Here is a 21245-nt window from a genome sequence, read left to right as displayed (position 1 = left end):
ATAGGGTCGGCCCCCAAAAAATAGGGTAGGTCGGGTTACCGTAACCACACTTATTTTTTTTTTAGGCCTAACATAGCCAAAAAAAATAGGGTAGGAAGGTAGGCAATCACTTTTTTTTTAAAAACTTTTTTTTCTAATGTGTACAAATTAAACCTACTTGACAGGGAAATATATAAGTGTGGGGCTCAGGCCCTTTCGCTTTCATTGCGTTTTCTGCACTCGTTTTCTTGTGTTTTTGTGTGGTTTTTTTGACAAATGTAATAAAAAGTTATAGGGTCGGCCCCTAAAAATAGGGTAGGTCGGGTTACCGTAACCACACCTATTTTTTTTTTTAGGCCTAACAACAGTCGCTTGTTCATTTCAGTGCTTGTTATTCTCTCTGGTTCCAGGAGAATTTGGTTCCGCGTAATTCTCACTTACTCTATTACGCATTTCATATGCATTTAAAATGCTTACTTGCCTTTGTTTTCTACTTTTAGGAAAAAAAAAAAGGGAGATAAGTTAAGGTTTTAAAATGGATGTAAAATTACAGAGGTTATGTACAGTAAATGTGAAAAAGGCAAGGCCTTGAAAGAGAGGTTTAGTCTTAAATTGGGGGCTCTGAAAAGGAAAGGCTTCACTGTATACCATTACCAAGCATGTACACAACATAATACTACAATTGATTCCTCTGTTCCAGGCCGGGAGATGTGGTGTAGAACCCTACGAAACCTGGAGGTGAAATGTCGACTGGGGCCAAGGATACAGCATGCATAGACTTTTCCCAGCATGCATGGCGACCGGAAATTTGCGTCAACTGTCAGCGCCCTCGCAACGAACACACTGGCGCTGCCGAGGGAACAGTACCTTCTGCCACGATCGTAATCGACCAATCACAGACGCAAGAGTCAGTAGCCACCCCAGAAGAAACTCAGCGAGTACCAGTGCCCAGTAAAAGAGCCGCCACGCTACCCAGAAAAAGCAAAACCGCGGCAACGAAGCAAACTTCTCACAGAGTTAAGGACGACAATGGTACGTCGTTAGGCTCTCAGCAGACACAGACGGAAATAAAGGAGAAAGATTTGAAGAGAAGCAAGTCTCATTCGGAACAAGCCAGCGAGCCGCAGCAGCAGAACCAATCACAACGAGGCAGCACTATCATTCTCCGCAAGAACCACGGCGGTCATTCCGGAAAGAAAGCAAAATCTGACCCGCCGAAAGGAATTCTATCACGCAAGCGAAGCGGGGAGAGGAAAAAGACTGAGGATAAAAGCAGCTCTCGTGTTGCGTTCTTCGACACCAGCCCCCACGTTATCGGCTACGATGGAGGGGTGGACAACTTGTTTGATGACGAAGAAGACAACACCGTAAATGACGATGGAGACCCTTTGAACTCTTTAAGCAACGGCAGCTTTTCTCTGACGGACGAGGAGAAATCCTTCGCTCTGCTGTCGCTGGAGAACACTGTGTTTAACTCGGAGGCGGAGAATTTGCTGCACGATGATCCTCACAGTGTTTCGTCACGCCGACACAGCAGTCGAGAGTTTGAGGATGTGAGCCCCGACGCTCTGTTCTTCTCGCGACACTTTCAGAATCTCAAAGACTGTGATGCAACAACGCGCCACGGGACCTTCCCGCTCAGAAACCCATCCAGCACAACCAAGCTGGCCTTGGATTCCGTCTTCTCCGAAGATTTGGAATCGTCCCGTCTGAGTGGTTTTGACCTTGACAAGGCAAAGGGCAATGACCCGTCAAAGGTCGCAACCAATGGAGAGGTGAAGGCCAGGTTGGTCATGACAGACTCTTCCACGCAGGCGTACAAAGTAGTGAATATAGTAGACGACGTCAGCAAACCTCACGACAGTGACAATGTGTCCGACAACAGTGGCAACAGCTCAGGACGAGGGCATGCCAGCTCCTCAGAAAGCAGCAGCCCCACCAGGGTCAAGGTCAGAGGAAGATCTCGACCCACAACTATTCGGGTCAGCACGGTCGAGCCGCAGGCGTCGCCACGACGAGACAGCTCCACGGAACAAGGGGAGTCTGACGTGGACTCCCTGAACGACTCCACCACAGCAGCCGGCCTACACGTCCTGGCGTTGCTCAACGATGTTCTCAGTAACTATGGCGACAACGAATCCTCCACTGACGACCCTGGGGAAAGCAAAGACGAGGATTGCTCCAAGAAGTCCAACAACTTTGAAGCCCGCATGGCCTCCGTGGCGGCTAACCTTGACCTTTCAAAGCAGCAACGAGCAAAGCGGCCTGCCCCTCGACCTCCCAGCTCACCTCCACCTGAACCAAGCGTGTCACCGAAGAAGAAGACCCAGACCCAACCAGAACCCGTGTTCAAAATGGTGCCCATGGGAAAAGCCATCATGGCCGTGCCCCCACAGCACGACCTTCCCAAGTCATGTACATCACCACACGGTCAAGGTCTTCCCAGCTTTGACGACCTCCCAGAGACGGACGGTGACAGGGCTAACGGGGATGGGGGCAGGTCGAAGAAAGGAATCACGTCCTTCTTCAAGAACATTCTGCGCCGGGGCCGGGACAGCGCAGACAGCCCAGAATGCAGCAACCCGGAAGTGCAGTTCGCGGTCAGGTCAGAAGTCGGGTCAAGCTCCGCCCCCACACTGACGGACGGCACGGGCGACACCGCCAGAAGGGGGAGCGAGTCTGCAGGGAAGTTCCGCGTGTTACCACCAGGGGGTGCTGTGGGGGTCAAAGGAGGGTCAGCCTCCACCGGGGACCTGCCGGCATCGCAGCGGAGCGGTGACAGCGACGGTAGCGGTGATTCGGTGAGCAGTCAGGGGGCGGTGACGACTCCCTCCAGCCAGACCAAGAGCAAGGGTCTATCCAGTCCCAAACAGATGCTGAAGAGACCAGCCGCCAAGCTCTCCCCTCCAACGCAGCATAGAAACGTGTCTCAGAGCAAGGCCGAGGTGTCCTCCACCCCAACAAGAACTAAACCTTCCCTCGCCGCCAGAAAGTCTGACGAAAAGGACGGCGCTGAGGCCCCTTCCCACCCTGCCCCAGTGCGCCGCCGTGCAAAAAGTCCCAAGCGTATCCCTCCGCCAGCCCCACCCGCTCGGCAGGCTGGAGGAGGAAAGGCGGAGGAAGGAATGAGCGCGGAGTTGACGCGAGAACTTGAGCTTCGTTTGAAGTCCCCCTCTCCTAGCTCGTTCAGCGCTCCAGCGGTGGCGGCCAAACCCACGGTGCAGCCACCCAAACCTGCACCGCAGTCCCTCAAACCTGACTCCCAGTCCAAGTTGGACGTCCGCAAATCCATGACGGTCCCCCCTCCCTCCCCTCCCACCAGCAAGACGCACCAAGTCTCGCGCTCTCCTCCCCCCTCCCCCACCCCTGAGGAATCAGACTCTCAGCCGGGCTCCCCCACTGACGACACCACCTCCAATTCTGACGACAGCCCGCGCTTCATCGAGAAGATCGAGCTGCCCACGGCCGCACCTGGCAAGAAGGGAATCCTGGGAAAGCTGAATATGAATCGAAAATCGCGCGCCCCTGCCCCACCCACAGCCGTGAAGAGAGCGCACTCGACGGGGGATTCAGAAAAGCGCGGAAAGCGCATCAACCCTGCCGACATCTCCGGCCCTGTGGTAAGACTGTTTGATTTGGTTTTCTTTCATCCGTAGCAAATGCAGCAAGATAGTGAAGTGTGTTGGGGATGTTGCTAGTGTAACCGAGTGTCGGAACACAACGATCACCCTTAGAGGACCAGCACGGTTGGCCTAGTGGTAAGGCGTCCGCCCCGTGATCGGGAGGTCGTGGGTTCGAACCCCGGCCGGGTCATACCTAAGACTTTAGAATTGGCAATCTAGTGGCTGCTCCGCCTGGCGTCTGGCATTATGGGGTAAGTGCTAGGACTGGTTGGTCCGGTGTCAGAATAATGTGACTGGGTGAGACATGAAGCCTGTGCTGTGACTTCTGTCTTGTGTGTGGCGCACGTTATATGTCAAAGCAGCACCGCCCTGATATGGCTTTTCGTGGTCGACTGGGCGTTAAGCAAACAAACAAACAAACAAACCCTTAGAGGCAAAGTCCAATCAAACAGGCTGAGAAATTCAAGGTTTACGCCCTCACAAGCAAAGCCATCAGGGGCATGTTACCCCGACTTTAGATAAGATACACAAGTGTATGCGTGTTTAGGTGGCAACTCTGCCACACCACTTGAAAATCCAGACAAGAGTTATTTCCGGAAAATTTCTATTGATATAATATATGACTTGAATGATGGCTGAATAAATTTTATTTTATTTTAATTTTTTATTTTATGCTGCTTGTTATCGCGCGCATATTTCAACATACGGATTCAAGGCGCAGGGATTTATTTATGCCGTGTGAGATGGAATTTTTTACACAATACATCACGCATTCACATCGGCCAGCAGATCGCAGCCATTTTTTTTGCGCATATCCTACTTTTCACGGCCTATTATTCCAAGTCACACGGGTATTTTGGTGGACATTTTTTATCTATGCCTATACAATTTTGCCAAGAAAGACCCTTTTGTCAATCGTGGGATCTTTAACATGCACACCCCAATGTAGTGTACACGAAGGGTCACCTCGGTTTTTAGTCTCATCCGAAAGACTAGCACTTGAACAATAATAGTACGTACTAATGAAAATAATCAAAATCAAAATAATGAGGGGGCCCGGTGGCTCAATTGGTAGACCACTAGACATGTGATCCGTGGGTCACGGGTTCGAATTCGGGCCGCCACGGACACATGTCAACTTAACGTGACGGTATCCATCTTCCACCCCCGTGTCACTACCGTGGCACGTAAAAGACCTCGGTCATTCTGCCATCAGTGCAGGTGGCTGATTACACCTAAACACGCACACGCCTGGGTAGCGCGACTCTGTTGCTGCTAGCTTTCCACTGGGAGGAAGCGACCCGAATTCCCCAGCAATGGGACATTGATGTTATGAAAATGTGAAAAAAAAGAAAAGAAATTGGTGTGTCTGTGTTGACAGCTGGTGCCGGAAGTGACCACCACAGCGGTGATGGAACGACGCAACACCTTCTCCATAGGCGATGACGCCAGTTCCAACGCAGGTTGGTTTGGTCTGGAGGTTTTTTTATGGCAATACTTGCTTGAAATTTTCTTATGTATCAGGAACTTGCATCTATGTCTGTTACTAAGATTGAGGCAAAACTCACATTCTGCATTGTTGCGACGGCTAGCAAGCTTGTTGGGCAACCCCAACGACAGCTGACCAGTCTCTACAAAGCTGCCATTAAGCGGAAAGCTCTTAAAATTGTCCGTGATCCGATCCATCCTCTCAACCCCTGTTTCGAAATTCTCCCTTCAGGTAAACGTTATAAGGTCCCTTTGGCACGCAAAAACCAGTTTAAAAAGTCATTCCTGCCTTCTGCAGTCACCATTTTAAATTCTTCTCGCATCACGTAGAGGCTGGTCGGCTGGGAAAAAACAAACAATGTGTACATGTATGTGAAGGTGTGTGTGAAATATTTGTAATGTGATTACTCTGCTGTGAAACCCAACTCCTGTGATATGAGAGGGTAAATTCACATAGTGCAATATCATATTTGATTGTATCCCCTTTATGTTTTATGTTTTATGTGTGTCGTCCTATACAATTGTTGTTATAATCGTTTACAGGCAGGCAGGGTGTGCCGAAGAAAAATTTCCATTTTTATGTAATATTTTAATGGACAATAAAGTGCTGTTATTGTTATTATTGTTATTGTATTATAGTACGTACTAATGAAAAAAATCAAAATCAAAATAATACAGGGGAACCCCAATGTTAAGACGGGTCGACACAAATCTGAGAAAATCGGGTCTCAAAGGAAGGGAGTATTAAAATGGAGGTAACTTTACAGAGGTCAACTAGTCGCGTCAAGCGATATACAGACCTGTTTACCCTTACGATGTTGGTGTAATTTATTACGATTTTCTGCAAAAAATACGCCATTCCGCTATCCGTGTCAAGACTACAATTTTCATTAATAAAAAAAATGTAAAAAAAATAAAAAAATAAAACAAATTTTTTTTTTTTTATTAATTCACATGTTTGGCATTGTTTTTTTCAATGGCAAAATGGGGTGAAAAAGCACAGGAATGATGGATATGTGAAATTCATCGGCAAGAGATCTGTTTGTTTGTTTGTTCGTTCATGGGCTGAAACTCCCACGGCTTTTACGTGTATGGCCGTTTTTACCCCGCCATTTAGGCAGCCATACGCCGCTTTCGGAGGAAGCATGCTGGGTATTTTCGTGTTTCTATAACCCACCGAACTCTGACATGGATTACAGGATCTTTTTCGTGCGCACTTGGTCTTGTGCTTGCGTGTACACACGGGGGTGTTCGGACACCGAGGAGAGTCTGCACACAAAGTTGACTGAGAAATAAATCTCTCGCCGAACGTGGGGACGAACTCACGCTGACAGCGGCCAACTGGATACAAATCCAGCGCGCTACCGACTGAGCTACATCCCCGCCCTCGGCAAGAGATCTAAGATATGCGATGTTCATTTACTAAAGCAAGTTTTAATCGTTAGTCAGCAAACTGACTGTATTGAAATTCATCTTCAAGACATTCATACACACCCTCTTCATTATTACCCAGCATCCTCAGCCATCGAGAAAGGGTACGACGACCTTGACATGCCCATCCTCTCGCCCCTGGGTTCGCTGGAAAACCTGTACGAAGCCATTCTGCCCAAAGACGGTGGCGCCTCCAAGTTTCCGTACTACGACCCGCCAGACAAGACCACTCGCTCTCTGTGTCCCAACGTTCCTGCCATTGGGTACCTGGAGCCTGTCGGATCAGCGTCCAGCACCGTCACAACCGAGGGGTCATGTGACCCCAGCAAGGGGTCGGAGGTCGTGGAGTCATCGCCTGCCAAAAGCACCACAAAGGAAAGCGGGGCGAGGAGAGAGATTGTGACGAAACTTCCCAGCGGAAAATCAAACAGGAAATCCAAGGTGAGGAATTGTTGTTTTTTATGTAAAAAAGCAAGTCAAACGAAACTGCATGCGGTTTGTCAAATAGTAAGTAACACTTCCGGTGAACGCGTTCTGAGGGTAAAGGCTGGGTGCAGTATGCCAAACGGGACCCATATACCATCTTTTAACATTTAGAGGTGTCTGGCAAATGTACAGCACCTCCATAGACAGAAAACAAGTAAGGACACAGGGGAGGTTCCACTCTGGTTCTTGTGTTGTGTATGATGACTGAGTGAGTTGATACTCCATGCAATGAACTGAACACAGGGAAGGTTCCAGACTGAGTGAGTTGATACTCCATGCAATGAACTGAACACAGGGGGGGTTCCAGACTGAGTGAGTTGATACTCCATGCAATGAACTGAACACAGGGGGGGGGGGTTCCAGACTGAGTGAGTTGATACTCCATGCAATGAACTGAACACAGGGGGGGGGGTTCCAGACTGAGTGAGTTGATACTCCATGCAATGAACTGAACACAGGGGGGGGGGGTTCCAGACTGAGTGAGTTGATACTCCATGCAATGAACTGAACACAGGGGGGGTTCCAGACTGAGTGAGTTGATACTCCATGCAATGAACTGAACACAGGGGGGGGGGGTTCCAGACTGAGTGAGTTGATACTCCATGCAATGAACTGAACACAGGGGGGGGGGGTTCCAGACTGAGTGAGTTGATACTCCATGCAATGAACTGAACACAGGGGGGGTTCCAGACTGAGTGAGTTGATACTCCATGCAATGAACTGAACACAGGGGGGGTTCCAGACTGAGTGAGTTGATACTCCATGCAATGAACTGAACACAGGGGGGGGTCCAGACTGAGTGAGTTGATACTCCATGCAATGAACTGAACACAGGGGGGGTTCCAGACTGAGTGAGTTGATACTCCATGCAATGAACTGAACACAGGGGGGGTTCCAGACTGAGTGAGTTGATACTCCATGCAATGAACTGAACACAGGGGGGGTTCCAGACTGAGTGAGTTGATACTCCATGCAATGAACTGAACACAGGGGGGGGGGGGGTTCCAGACTGAGTGAGTTGATACTCCATGCAATGAACTGAACACAGGGGGGGGGGGTTCCAGACTGAGTGAGTTGATACTCCATGCAATGAACTGAACACAGGGGGGGTTCCAGACTGAGTGAGTTGATACTCCATGCAATGAACTGAACACAGGGGGGGTTCCAGACTGAGTGAGTTGATACTCCATGCAATGAACTGAACACAGGGGGGGTTCCAGACTGAGTGAGTTGATACTCCATGCAATGAACTGAACACAGGGGGGGTTCCAGACTGAGTGAGTTGATACTCCATGCAATGAACTGAACACAGGGGGGGGGGTTCCAGACTGAGTGAGTTGATACTCCATGCAATGAACTGAACACAGGGGGGGGGGGTTCCAGACTGAGTGAGTTGATACTCCATGCAATGAACTGAACACAGGGGGGGTTCCAGACTGAGTGAGTTGATACTCCATGCAATGAACTGAACACAGGGGGGGTTCCAGACTGAGTGAGTTGATACTCCATGCAATGAACTGAACACAGGGGGGGGTCCAGACTGAGTGAGTTGATACTCCATGCAATGAACTGAACACAGGGGGGGTTCCAGACTGAGTGAGTTGATACTCCATGCAATGAACTGAACACAGGGGGGGTTCCAGACTGAGTGAGTTGATACTCCATGCAATGAACTGAACACAGGGGGGGGGGGGGGTTCCAGACTGAGTGAGTTGATACTCCATGCAATGAACTGAACACAGGGGGGGTTCCAGACTGAGTGAGTTGATACTCCATGCAATGAACTGAACACAGGGGGGGGGGTCCAGACTGAGTGAGTTGATACTCCATGCAATGAACTGAACACAGGGGGGGGTCCAGACTGAGTGAGTTGATACTCCATGCAATGAACTGAACACAGGGGGGGGTCCAGACTGAGTGAGTTGATACTCCATGCAATGAACTGAACACAGGGGGGGTTCCAGACTGAGTGAGTTGATACTCCATGCAATGAACTGAACACAGGGGGGGGGGGGTTCCAGACTGAGTGAGTTGATACTCCATGCAATGAACTGAACACAGGGGGGGGGGGGTTCCAGACTGAGTGAGTTGATACTCCATGCAATGAACTGAACACAGGGGGGGTTCCAGACTGAGTGAGTTGATACTCCATGCAATGAACTGAACACAGGGGGGGTTCCAGACTGAGTGAGTTGATACTCCATGCAATGAACTGAACACAGGGGGGGGGGGTTCCAGACTGAGTGAGTTGATACTCCATGCAATGAACTGAACACAGGGGGGGGGGGGTTCCAGACTGAGTGAGTTGATACTCCATGCAATGAACTGAACACAGGGGGGGGGGGTTCCAGACTGAGTGAGTTGATACTCCATGCAATGAACTGAACACAGGGGGGGTCCAGACTGAGTGAGTTGATACTCCATGCAATGAACTGAACACAGGGGGGGTTCCAGACTGAGTGAGTTGATACTCCATGCAATGAACTGAACACAGGGGGGGGGGGTTCCAGACTGAGTGAGTTGATACTCCATGCAATGAACTGAACACAGGGGGGGGGGGTTCCAGACTGAGTGAGTTGATACTCCATGCAATGAACTGAACACAGGGGGGGGGGGTTCCAGACTGAGTGAGTTGATACTCCATGCAATGAACTGAACACAGGGGGGGGGGGGTTCCAGACTGAGTGAGTTGATACTCCATGCAATGAACTGAACACAGGGGGGGGGGTTCCAGACTGAGTGAGTTGATACTCCATGCAATGAACTGAACACAGGGGGGGGGGTTCCAGACTGAGTGAGTTGATACTCCATGCAATGAACTGAACACAGGGGGGGGGGGTTCCAGACTGAGTGAGTTGATACTCCATGCAATGAACTGAACACAGGGGGGGGGGGTTCCAGACTGAGTGAGTTGATACTCCATGCAATGAACTGAACACAGGGGGGGGGGGGTTCCAGACTGAGTGAGTTGATACTCCATGCAATGAACTGAACACAGGGGGGGTTCCAGACTGAGTGAGTTGATACTCCATGCAATGAACTGAACACAGGGGGGGTTCCAGACTGAGTGAGTTGATACTCCATGCAATGAACTGAACACAGGGGGGGTTCCAGACTGAGTGAGTTGATACTCCATGCAATGAACTGAACACAGGGGGGGTTCCAGACTGAGTGAGTTGATACTCCATGCAATGAACTGAACACAGGGGGGGTTCCAGACTGAGTGAGTTGATACTCCATGCAATGAACTGAACACAGGGAAGGTTCCACTGTACCTGAATCATACGTTTTCCTAATACCCAGTTTTTGAAGTAGATAGCAAAAGAAGCCATGATAAAGAAACTCTTGTCTTTGCACTCCGGGAATGTTAATAGGATTTATTTTCTAATGTGAATTTGCCGAAATAGTCATAAACTTTGAGTGAATATCCTGGCACGTCGAATCATGGTTCCCTGTACCTGAATCATACGTTTTCCACACAGCAGGTACACCCAGGAGCTCCAACAGGTGAAGGGGAGAACTTTGTGGAGCCAGAGCTGACGGAAGAGCGGCGTCAACTCATCGCGTCGCAACCCATCTACGAAGAAATCCCGCCGGTTGCCTCCGACCTTTGGGAGGATCGAGTTAACGACGATGACATGGACAGCAAGTCCTTGGTGTCGCAGATGACCCAGATGTCGGACATGTCCCACGGTTCCCCTGTGCACACCATGGATTCGTCGCACAAAGCGTCAGTCGTGCAGTCCGCCACCCTCCCCCACCCCCGACGCAAACCATCGACCGACTCCACGTCCAAGAGTGTCAAGAGAAGAGGGAGTGCCTCTCACGACGAGACGCTTTCAGTTTCCGCAGCGGTGACCGCACCGTCGCACGCTATGACGTCATCGATGATGTCAGCGCTGCCTGCCACGACATCATCGTCCGCCGCGACAACGTTGGCATCACCGTTTATGACAGCGTCGATGACGTCATCACTCCTGTGGGGGCAGAGCTCGCCCTCTCAGCCCGTGGACAGTAAGGGAGAGTTGCTGCCCCTGCCGCCCATACCCCAGATGGCGCCGCGGTCCGTTTCTAAGGAAACGGTGTCCTCGGAGTCGGACACTCACTCCTCCAGCGGTACTCTCTCCAGACCGAGGCCGGTCCCGCGGCGGCGACCGAAGCGACCGGACACGGCCGGTTCCGACCAGTACGTGTCCATGAACAGACCCAACACCCAGGTGACCCTGGGAGAGGGCAAGCTGCGGGACACCTTCTCACGCCTGACGGCCTTGAACTTCCAGACGCTGCACGACGTGTACGTGCAGTGCGAGCGCCTGCTGACGCTGGAGAAGATCAGCCTGGTGGCGCCCTCGCACCTCAAGTGGGCCGATTTTGACATCTATGGCCAGGCTCTCCACGCCTCGGGCCGCTGTGTGGTGTACAACGCTAAGCTGCGCTCAAACAACCTGGCCTGTCAGATTATGGTGAGTTTGTAATGTAGATAGAACAAGGAGCCTTTATGGTGAGTTTGTAATGTAGATAGAACAAGGAGCCTTTATGGTGAGTTTGTAATGTAGATAGAAAAAGGAGCCTTTATGGTGAGTTTGTAATGTAGATAGAACAAGGAGCCTTTATGGTGAGTTTGTAATGTAGATAGAAAAAGGAGCCTTTATGGTGAGTTTGTAATGTAGATAGAAAAAGGAGCCTTTATGGTGAGTTTGTAATGTAGATAGAAAAAGGAGCCTTTATGGTGAGTTTGTAATGTAGATAGAAAAAGGAGCCTTTATGGTGAGTTTGTAATGTAGATAGAAAAAGGAGCCTTTATGGTGAGTTTGTAATGTAGATAGAAAAAGGAGCCTTTATGGTGAGTTTGTAATGTAGATAGAAAAAGGAGCCTTTATGGTGAGTTTTTGATTTGTTTGATTTGTTTCCCAGAGTCAACTGTGGGCAGACTCTCCTCGGTGTCCAAACATCCCCGTGTGCACACATGCGCACGATAAAGAACCCAAGCTCACAGCGAAAGTCTCAGGGCTTGGATACGAGAAAACACCATGCAGGGAAAAAAAAAGAAAAAAAGGTAGAGCTGTATACTGTATGGCAGCTCGCTTTCCCCAGGGAGAAAGCAGCCCGAATTTCCATGAGAGCAGGCCTGAAAGTGGCGAGTATTTTACTCGCCATGGCAAGTAGAAACATGTAACTGGCGAGTAGAAATCTTCATTTACTTGCCTAATGCGAGTAAACTTGCTGGAACAAATTATTGGTTTGGCTAGTAAAGTTTGCTCTCGGGCTAGTACATTTTCAGAATCACTAGCCAAAGCAGAGAACACCATTATTTTGTTGGACTTTCAGGGCTGAAGGGTAACCTCACAGGACTACATGAATCTTATCCTTATCCTGACAGGTGCTGCATTCACGTCCAGCAGCGGAGATGACCCTGTCCACCCACCCCAGCTTGCTGCGGCCGGCGGCCATCTTTGCCGACAACGTCCCGTTCTCCTTCCTCACGCCCGACTTCATCAAGACGTCCCAGCTGCTGCAGAACTCCGTCTACGACTCGTGCCTGGCCCGCTGCTTCCTGGCAGTCGGTCTCTTCGACATCGCCGACAGCCTGTCCTCCCACCTGACCTTGATGCGCGAGACCTTGACCCACGACCCCGCCACATACCTGCACGTCTTGCTGATGACGACGCTGCAGCTGCTGAGCGCCATGTCGCACTGTTTGGACCGCGGCTTCACGGTGACGGAGACGGACCTCGGCGACGTGTTTCATGTGGCTAGGGAGGACCTGCGGGGAAAGGTGAATGTCAGTAAATGTTTACTGTTGTTGTTTCATTTAGCCTTCCTCGGTGGTCGTGGGTCTGTGTGGACCCAGAAGGGTGTTTAACCCCTTCACTGCCCAGCACGTACTAGGTACGTGGTCATGTTTGGTTTGTCATACGCCCATACACGTACTAGGTACGTGGCATTTACATCAGCACTTTTCAGGACATTTGTGAAAACTAAATGGGAGGTAACCACTGTCCAACTTCTTGTAGGGGTTTAAACACAGTTCTTTCCCATTGACCGTTTAGATAAGTTAGTACCACGTGGTGAAAACTTTTTTAGAAGTTTTTTCTGATCTATAAGATTCAAAGTGGCGGCCGAAAGTCGGACATCAACTCGTAGAGCTGTTTTCAAATGATACAGTGTTTTGGAAGCTCTACAAGAATTGATTTATGGATTATAATTACATATTCTTACGCCGAATCACATAATTTGCATTGACCCACTTCGATGCTTAGGTTATGATAAAAGCTACCCCGTCTAGGTATAAGGGGAGCAACCCCAACTAAAAAAGTGACTGCACCAGACTGACTGACACCCTGGGTTACGTCCCATGTAGCCTACTACGTCATCAATGGTGCTGGTCACGCGATACCCCTTCAATCGACTACTATCACTCAAGGGTGACGGTTGTGTTCGCTTTTGCTCTGGCTGGTTTTGTGTCTACGGCACCTACCGGCCTCGGCCCCCGTCTACTTCTTGCTGGCTTGCAGCTGGTGAGATCGTTCATTTTTTCTTGTATGTTTATTGTTTCTGCTGTGGATTTCGCATGTCCGTTGGACTCTGAAGTTTTCAGCAGTTGTTTGGCTTCCTCACGGTCGCCATTTGCATTAGCACGTTGTCGGGCTTCTGTTGTTTTAGCCGTGTTCGGTCTATTAACGCTGTCGTAGCTTGCTTTGTAGCTGCCGTCGGTAGCTTTTACGTACGTGCTTATCTATTGCTTGCTTGCTTCTGAAATGTTTGTGTCTGTACGGACTTTATTATTTTCAGACTTGTGGCTTCCTCCTTGGTCGCCATTTTTAGCTAGCATGTTGTTGTTATGTTGATTTTTCGTCCGTACTCGGACGCTTAACTCTTCGTATAGCTAGTTGTTTAGCTGCCTTTGGTAGCTCCTAAACTGGTTTTAGCTGCCCTCTTTGCTGGCTTCTGAAAGGTTGGCGTCCTTTCGGACTTTGCTAGTTTCAGTTGTTTGATTATTTTTCTCTCGGTGCTTACATGGCCGTTAATGAGAATTAGAGGGAGCTAAGGCCGAGGGTTAGGGCTTGGGCCCTGCTAAGCTCTATCCCTCAGCAGCCTCTTATTTTGAAGAACTCCGTTGTTGTTCATGTTGGCACAATTTTAGGCAATTTTTTACGTTGTTCTGTGCCGTTTTTTATGTCACGGACGATTGGCCGTCTGGCTCTCTGCCGTCCGTTTTGGCCTCTAAGGCTGTCGTTTTACGTCTGTTTCGGCTCCAGAGTCTAGGGCTCTGGGGTCTGCACTTATCTTTTGCTTATTTCCAGAAATAGAAGACTTGAGCCCCTTTCTGGGCTGTTTTTTATGGTTCAGGAGATGGGAAGAAGTGCTGAGCACAGCTTACGGGCTCGCTGATGCTGTCTTTCGCATTTTTTGCCTGAGCGGCATTGCGACTGTCATTTAGGTTGGTTCTCGGTCCTCGTTCTGTCTTTTGGCAGTGGGCCAGTTCCTGGCAAGGGTTTTAGAGTGAGCTAGATGTTTTCTTTCTCACCGGCTCTTTCCCTGATGTTTGGCAGTGGGCCAGTTTTTTGGCGAGGGATTCTCTTCCCCTCCGCCTTGGCGTAGCTATCGGCTATCTTTCCCCTAGGTTCAGCCCGAGCTCTTTTTCCAGGGCCTGGGCCTCCTCCTCGGCCGTTTTACGGTCTGGGAGGTTGGATGATGTCCTGCACACAGCTTACTGGTGCTCGGCTTTTGTCTTTATCAGTTTAATAGGGAGACATTGCTGCCTTGGGCCTCTTCCTTGGCCGTCTTGCGGTCCTACAGAATGAGCGAAGTTTGGAATACAGCTTATTGGCGATCAGACGATGTATTCATCGGCTTTTATCTGAGAGACATTGCTTCGCTCTGTAACGATGGATCAAGGTCCCTGCCTGCCTTGGTGGCAGCGGGCCAGTGCATTTCCAGAAATTGATGGTGAGTTTGAACTTTTTTGGATCTTACCCACCGCCTGGTTGGAGTTATCTGCAAATTATGTGATTCGGCGTAAGAATATGTAATTATAATCGAAAATTTTTATCTAAATTTTGATTTGATTAATATACTTACCCGAATCACATAAGTAATTCCCTCCCGCCTGCCCCGCTCGATATTTTTAGTATGCTATTAGTCGATTGAAGGGGTATCGCGTGACCAGCACCATTGATGACGTAGTAGGCTACATGGGACGTAACCCAGGGTGTCAGTCAGTCTGGTGCAGTCACTTTTTTAGTTGGGGTTGCTCCCCTTATACCTAGACGGGGTAGCTTTTATCATAACCTAAGCATCGAAGTGGGTCAATGCAAATTATGTGATTCGGGTAAGTATATTAATCAAATCAAAATTTAGATAAAAATGTTCGATTACCACACAGAAGAATACTGTTATGGGCTGTAATGTGAGTACCTGATGTTTGACACCAGTTTTAGCTGTGTTTTCTGCGGTTTTACGTGCTGCAGTGTGTGTGTAAAAGTTTGGAAACTGTAATTTTGAAAAAAATGGTCATTATATCGATTTTTACTATAACAATCACAAACAAAGTCCAATGATCATGTTATCACATAATAGCCAAGGGTGTAAGCAAACCACATGCCAAAGATCTAAGAGATATCTCAATAAATGATTGAGCAGTGAACAGATTAGTGAACCTACCGAAGAAAGCGAAATTTGCCCTGGCACACAGCAATACCAAAATGCTGTTATACTGTGGCAGTGAAGGGGTTAATTGCAAATATCTCTTAAACTAGTTGGACTTTTTTAATGAGCTTTAAAGAATGCCTCTGGCACCTAAAAAGCTCTTATATCCGACAATTTCACCGAGAAGTAATAAAAAAAGAAAAGGGTCAAATTTAGACTACAAACATCGTGGGTCCCATGTTTCTCAAAGAAGGAAAAGCGGGCATCTTTGAGAAGCATGGGTCTGCACTGCCCCACGATGTCATCCGTGTGTAGTCGATAACCCAGACTTGCAAAAGTTAATCAAGTTTTGACTAAATATTTTAACATAGAGAGGGAATCCAGACGAGCGTCATGGTGTGTGTATGTGTGTGTGTATAAAGTGATTCCGAGAAAACTACTGGACCAATCTTCATAAAACTTCACATGAGAGTTCCTGGGTATGATATATATCCCCAGACGTTGTTTTTTTTCATTTTGGGGATAAATGAATTTGATGACGTCATATCCGTCTTTATGATTGAAAGTTGAGGCAGCACTGTCTCGCCCTCATTTTTCAATCAAATTGATTGAAATTTAGGTCAAGCAATCCTCGACAAAGTCCAGACTATGGGATTGCATTTCAGTTTGGCAGTGTAAAAACAAGTCAGCTAGTTAAAGTTGACTTAAAAATCGAATTTTCACCAACAGATTTAAAATCATTGCATCATATTCCTCAAATTCTTCTGAATTCAAAAATATATACATATGTCATATTTACTCTAAAACTGTGCTCAGAATGACAGAAAATAGGTAAAGTAAGTACTGCGTTTGCACGCTTCGTGGAGACGAGCATGACCTGTCTCGGTCTTTGGGTGTGGTGGTTAGTGGAGACTATCTTGATATAGTCTCGGCGATTACTTTTTGTGTGTGTTAATCTTTTACTTTGAAGCCGACAGCTTGACTAAAATTGTTTATATCGCTTCACGCAACTTGTTCTTTCCGTTTTCTGAGGGATGCGTAGCTTGTTTTGATTTGTTTTCATTTACTTTACTTTACTAAATGTTATCCATCAGTGCGGCAGAAACACAATTATTTCCCCTGTGTGCAGGTGGTGGCCTTTTTACCCCACCAGAGGGCGCCAGACGTGCCGCAAGGGGAGGCGATGTGCGGCTTCCTCGACAAGCTCCTACAGGATGCCACCAACGATTACTACAACCACGACGCTAGCGTGGACCCCAACGACGAGGAAAGCCAACTCCTGACCACGGTCGAACGACTTCGCATCCTGCTCGAACCGCGTCGAATCGAGTGCTTGGCACACCTGCGGGCCGTGGTGGAGTACACGCTCTGGGGACCCCGACACCTGGGGGATACCATTATCCCCTCCTCCTCTTCTTCCGCCGCGCTCGACCGCTCCGAAAGCCTGGAGAGTTCGGTGGAGTGTGACGCCTCGAGCGTGGAGCAGGACCACTGCGCGTGGCTGGAGCGAGAACGAGCGGCCATGGTGTCGCGCTTCGCTTGCAGCGTGGACGGCCAGTCACAGGGCGTTGTCTTGGAGGATTTCTACCGCCTCAAGTTCATGCTCAAGTCCAGCGCCACTAGTCTGGCCGAGTGTTGGCGACGCTTGAATTAACAGTGGAGGGGCTAGGCTAGTCTACAGTGTGGCGCTCGAAGATTTCTACCGTCTCAAGTTCATGCTCAAGTCTAGTGCCACTAGTCTGGTCGAGTGCTGGCTACACTTGAATTAACAGTGATGGGGCTAGTAAAATGTTGCGCTCCATAATTACCGTCTAAAGTTTCTGCGCTAGTCCGGCCGAGTGCTGGTGGCGGTTGAATTAACAGTAATGGGGCTAGTCTAAAGTGTTGCATTCGAGAAGACTTCTACCGCCTCAAGTACATGCTTAAGTCTGGCGCCACCAGTCTGGCGGAGTGTTGGCGACACTTGAATTAACAGTGGAGGGGCTAGTCTAAAATGTTGCGCTCGAGGATATTTACTGTCTGAAGTTTCTGCTCAAATCTAGCGCTGTGTTTGCGATGCTTGATACAGTGTGACACTCGAGGATTTGTAGCGCCTCAAGTTTATGCTCAAGGTCTAGTGCCACTAGTCTGATGGAGTGTTGACTACGGTTGCATTAACCGCGATGGGGCTTGTCTACATTGAGGCGCTTGAAGATTTCTACTGTCTCAAGTTTATGCTCAAGTCTAGTGCCACTAGTCTGGCGGAGTGTTGGTGACACTTGCGTTAAGGCCACACAAAAAAAATAGGTGTGGTTAAGGTAACATAGCAAAAAAAAATAGGGTAGGAAGGTAGGCAATCATTTTTTTTTTATAACTTTTTTTTCTAATGTGTACAAATTAAACCTACTCGACAGGTAAATAAGTGTGCGACTCGAGCGCTGTCGCTTTCATTGCGTTTTTTGCACTCGTTTTTTTTTCTTTTTCTTTTTGACAGATGTAATAAAAAGTTATAGGGTCGGCCCCTAAAAATAGGGTAGGTCGGGTTACCGTAACCACACCTATTTTTTTTTTTTGGCCTAACAGTGATGGAGCTAGTCTACAGTGAGGCGCTTGAAGATTTCTACTGTCTCAAGTTTATGCTCAAGTCTAGTGCCACTAGTCTGGCGGAGTGTTGGTGGCACTTCCATTAACCGTGATGGAGCTAGTCTTTAGTGTGGCGCTTGAAGATTTCTACCGTCTCTAGTTTATGCTCAAGTCTAGTGCCACTAGTCTGGCGGAGTGTTGGTGACACTTGCATTAACCGTGATGGAGCTAGTCTAAAGTGTGGCGCTCGAAGATTTCTACTGTCTCTAGTTTATGCTCAAGTCTAGCGTTGTGTTTGCGACAGTTGAATTAAGATGGTGGGGCTGGTCTAAAGTGTGGCAATTGAAATTTCATGCGCAAGTCTAGCGTAACTAGTCTTGCCGAGTGCTGGCAACACTTGCATTAACAGTGATGGGGCTAGTCTGTAGTGTGGCACTCAAAGATTTTTACTGTCTCAAGCTTCTGCTCAAGTCTTAACACTGCTAACACAGTAACAGTGGGACTTGCTAAAAGGGTGGGGTCCTTGAGAATCTCTACCACCACCGGTTGGAGTGATACCTGTCTGGCTGAATGCTTACTTCAGTTCAACGGACAGGTTGAAAGTGTCGGTGCACATTTCTTTTCTTTTTTTCTCCATTTTATATACTCTATTATCCCAATGCTGGGAAATACGGGTGGCTTCCTCCCAGTGGAAAGCTGGCAGCAACAAGAGTGGCGCTACCCAGGTGTATGCGCGTTTAGGTGTAATCAGCCACCTGCACTTATGGCAGAATGACCGAGGTCTTTTACGTGACACGGGGCTGGAACATAGATACCGTCTCAGAGTCAGCACATAAAGTTGACCCGTGTCCTTCCCTGCTGGGATTCGAACCTGCGACCTTAGGATCACAAGTCCAGTGCTCTACCACCTGAGCTATCCGGCCCTCAGACATGAGAATCACTACCGACGCAATCTCAACTTCACACTCAAGCCGAGTGCTATAAATCTGGCTAGAATGTTGGCGTGGACTCAACTGAGCGTGTTGTGACTAGAAGTCTGAAAAATTGGGCTCTTGTACATTTCTGCCTCGGCTCAATCTAACAAAGGAACGAGTCTAACGTGTTCAGAATTCTACCACCTCAAATGACTGCTCTAGCCTAGCGCTGCCATCATGGCGTAGTGTTGATGTGAACTCAACTTGTGCTGCTTTGGACACGTCTTCAAAATGTGGCACGTGTTGATTTCTACCAAGGCTCAACTGACATAGAGACTAGTCGAAAATGTTCAGCACTTGTTGGTGTTTACCTCTACCAGTCTGGTTTTATAGCTGCAAGTCTGACGTGCTATGCTTGATAGAGTAAGTCGGGCCAGATCAAGAGGCTTAGATTGCATCAGGTGAATGTCTCGCAGTTTAAATGCTCAAGTTCAGGATTACACCTTTTAGATTTTCTGCCGTCTCCACGTTCTACTAAGTCAAGCAAACCTGGCACATGAGTGCTTACGATATTGAGCTGAACTTACATGACAAGTGGTTTGTTTTTGTTTTGGGGTTGTAGTTTTTGGGGGTTATTGTGTGTGGGTTTGTTTGGTGTTTTTTGCAAGACATTGAGTAATTAGGCTCAGACCTGTTTACCCTGACTATTTTGGAGTAATTTATTACAGTTTTTTTTAGGATTTTGGGGGAAAAAATACTCAATTTGAGTCCAGACAACGATTTTCAAATGTTCTTCAAATTAGGTTGGCGTTGCTAATGTTGGCGTTTGTAACCACTGGGGTTCTATTTTGGTCATCAGATTATTTTTTTTTGCTTGACGGTTGACCATTACTCTTTATCAAGATTTGGTGGTTGACACATCTGATTAGCTGTGTTAGAGGATTACTTGAAGTCTCGATCAAAAACTCTCAATAGTTTCAGAGACACTGACACTTTTGTGAGGCTCTTGGTCGTCCACGACCTAGGAAGAACGGTGATGGTTAAAAGAAAGGTGGCATTAAATTTGATTAATTGCATGAGTAATAGTCTACTGCCCTTCACTATGTGCTAGTGTTACACGCAACAAGTTTGTCAGTGACAGTATAAACCTTGCTAAAAAGAATTTCTACATTTTCTCTCCGTGTTAATATATTTTGAACGTGTTATTGTGAGTGAAAAGGGGAGAGAACCTTGTATTGCCAAAATGCACCGTTTGTTTCTTCTGCAAGTTTTTTTTTAATGATTGATACCTGTATTTTATTTGATGGAAATGAGATCTGATTTTTGTGGAGTTGTTTTGCATGGTATTATTAATTTTTTGCGCACACTAGCAACTGCCAAAAATACATTTCTCCACTGACAATTTGCGGAAACAACTGCCATGTCTTTCTGGGCTGGGGAAGAATCTGAGGCAAGCACATCGTCACTGAGTAGAGGATGTTGGGAAACAACTCGGGCAGGTTTGTATGGGTTGTGGGACGGGGATGTAGCTCAGTCGGTAGCGCGCTGGATTTGTATCCAGTTGGCCGCTGTCAGCGTGAGTTCGTCCCCACGTTCGGCGAGAGATTTATTTCTCAGAGTCAACTTTGTGTGCAGACTCTCCTCGGTGTCCGAACACCCCCGTGTGTACACGCAAGCACAAGACCAAGTGCGCACGAAAAAGATCCTGTAATCCATGTCAGAGTTCGGTGGGTTATAGAAACACAAAATTACCCAGCATGCTTCCTCCGAAAACGGCGTATGGCTGCCTAAATGGCGGGGCAAAAACCATGAGTGTACATGGGAGTTTCAGCCCACAAAGAAGAAGAAGTATGGGTTGTGAAAGAGCGAATGCAGGGCTAAGGCCTAAAAAAAAAAATTGTCTGTTTCTGGTAACATGGCTAAAAAAAATAGGGTCGGTAGGTCGGGATTTTTTTTAAAATTTTTTTTTTATTTTTTTAACCCCAAATGTAGACCAATAAAACTAACTTTAAAAATCGCGCAAAGAGACTGGATTCACTATACATAGAGACAAGACACTCAACACATTTACAAATCGTCAGCGGACTTTCGTTTTTACACGTTTTTGTTGTTC

The 21245-nt window shown here is 48.0% G+C and overlaps 1 protein-coding gene across 1 annotated transcript; it reads left to right on the top strand.

Annotated features, from left to right (window-relative positions):
• Positions 1–686: 686 nt before the first annotated feature.
• On the top strand, positions 687–17720 carry LOC138951099 (serine-rich adhesin for platelets-like). The gene is made up of 6 exons (XM_070322755.1): positions 687–3599; positions 4984–5065; positions 6604–6962; positions 10490–11470; positions 12388–12783; positions 16786–17720. Exons 1-6 carry the CDS (start codon positions 723–725, stop codon positions 17308–17310), a joined length of 5220 nt encoding a protein of 1739 aa, XP_070178856.1. The 5' UTR covers positions 687–722; the 3' UTR covers positions 17311–17720.
• Positions 17721–21245: the final 3525 nt, after the last annotated feature.

This window comes from Littorina saxatilis, linkage group LG16 (genome assembly GCF_037325665.1).
Source record: "Littorina saxatilis isolate snail1 linkage group LG16, US_GU_Lsax_2.0, whole genome shotgun sequence".
NCBI classification, from domain to species: domain Eukaryota; kingdom Metazoa; phylum Mollusca; class Gastropoda; order Littorinimorpha; family Littorinidae; genus Littorina; species Littorina saxatilis.
Note: the sequence above shows the minus strand (reverse complement) of the source record. Positions and strands in the feature narration are given on the sequence as shown.